Consider the following 1,615-nt stretch of genomic DNA (forward strand, 5'->3'; position numbering starts at 1 on the left):
TCTGTGAGTAGCATTATAATTTTGAAATCAGACAGCAACATTATAAATAACACATTTTACTTTATCAGTCAATCAGTAAAATTAAACAAGGTGAATGTCAGCCAAAACTATGCCCTTCAATACCAAAAAGCATAGACGTGTTTCAATAAATAACAATTATAGTTTTATTGTAGTAATAAAATTAAACCATATAAATCTTTCAATAATAATAAGCATAGGAACCAACTAGTATGGATCATCTTTGGTCATAGAAATTTCTCACCTTTTTGATAAGAAATTTTGGCTTCTATGTATTCTTGTAGTGAGTTTGAGGCAAGAGCAAATGGGATCTGATGCTTATGGAGATGTTGGATAAGGCGATTGGCACCAGGAAGTGCTTTGGCATCTTTCCACCTAAATTATATAAAGAGAAAAGAAGAAAAGTTAAACCTGACCTTAACTCAGGATACAAATAAGAACTTCAATCCAACAAAGTTTATGGGAGGAGCGTTTAACAATAATAACTGAAAATAGCTTCCTAATTTACTAAACACTTGAAAATCTAACAATATCATGCTGTTTGTTTAGAGATGGGAGGGACTCCTCGGAGTGAAGGCTAAGAATGCAAGTGCCTAACACATCACAAATAAATTCCACATGGATTTCACAGCAGCAAACCATCCTTCAGAAATTTTCTTGAGATGTAGTTAATTGTATACAGTCAGCTTCATTTATCACCCCCAACTTTTAAGAGGCGTCTAAAGTCAATGTCCACTTCTCTTCTAGAGAAATAGTTAGCAATCTTAGCATAGATTTCGAGAACATACCAATTACTTGATATTCAGCATAACCTTCCATATAGATGAGATTAATTTCAAAGGGTTGCTTTTTTTAAGAAGGTTTACTAAGTACAATCCTTAGGCTTTAATAGGCATTAGAGTGATTAGACTAACATAGTCATTGAGCAATGCTCGAGTAACCGAACTCACTAAAAACAGGTAAATGAGACATGTACAAACTGTATGAACTAACATCAGAACTTTCCAAGTTTACCTTATCTTGGAAGTTGGAACTAGTCAAGCAAATTACTTATCTCACAAACTTCCAATTCATCACAGGTAAAGATTGAAAACAGACTAAAAAAGCAACATAAATAATCATTCAATTCTAAAATATAATGAAAAAAAATCACAACTTTAGTATAACACAAAAATATACCAAAACAAACTTACTTAGAACGATACAAAGGAGTAATTTCAGCAATAAATTGATCAGGAGTTAGAGGAAGATCATAATTCTTAACAATTGCAACAGCTGATTCCTTCTGAGTTCTTCCCACTCTCCCATGCTCTTTATCAGTAATCAAAACTTTCCCATAACTCGCCAAATAATCTCTCAAAACACATCTTGTCGCAATTTCTGCATGCAAATTTTTAAAAAAAAAATTAAAAAAATCAATCAAATAATCACTAAACATCCAAAATCAAAATTACCCAACAAGATTAAAATTCAAAATTTGAACCTGTATCCAAAAGGGTACCATCCAAATCAAGAATCACAGCAGAAATCGTTACCCCATTAATGGATTCGTTGATAGTCATGACTAAGATTTTTTATAGAGAAATTTTGTTTGGAA

At 32.1% G+C, this 1,615-nt stretch overlaps 1 protein-coding gene across 1 annotated transcript; it reads right to left on the bottom strand.

Moving 5' to 3' along the window:
- Positions 1–230: 230 nt before the first annotated feature.
- Positions 231–1,615, bottom strand: LOC110685905 (bifunctional riboflavin kinase/FMN phosphatase-like). Its single transcript, XM_021862461.1, has 3 exons — positions 1,502–1,615; positions 1,212–1,398; positions 231–393 (listed from the first exon to the last, which is right to left on the bottom strand). Exons 1-3 carry the CDS (start codon positions 1,578–1,580, stop codon positions 246–248), a joined length of 414 nt encoding a protein of 137 aa, XP_021718153.1. The 5' UTR covers positions 1,581–1,615; the 3' UTR covers positions 231–245.

The sequence above is a fragment of the Chenopodium quinoa genome, unplaced genomic scaffold (assembly GCF_001683475.1).
Source record: "Chenopodium quinoa cultivar QQ74 unplaced genomic scaffold, ASM168347v1, whole genome shotgun sequence".
NCBI classification, from domain to species: domain Eukaryota; kingdom Viridiplantae; phylum Streptophyta; class Magnoliopsida; order Caryophyllales; family Amaranthaceae; genus Chenopodium; species Chenopodium quinoa.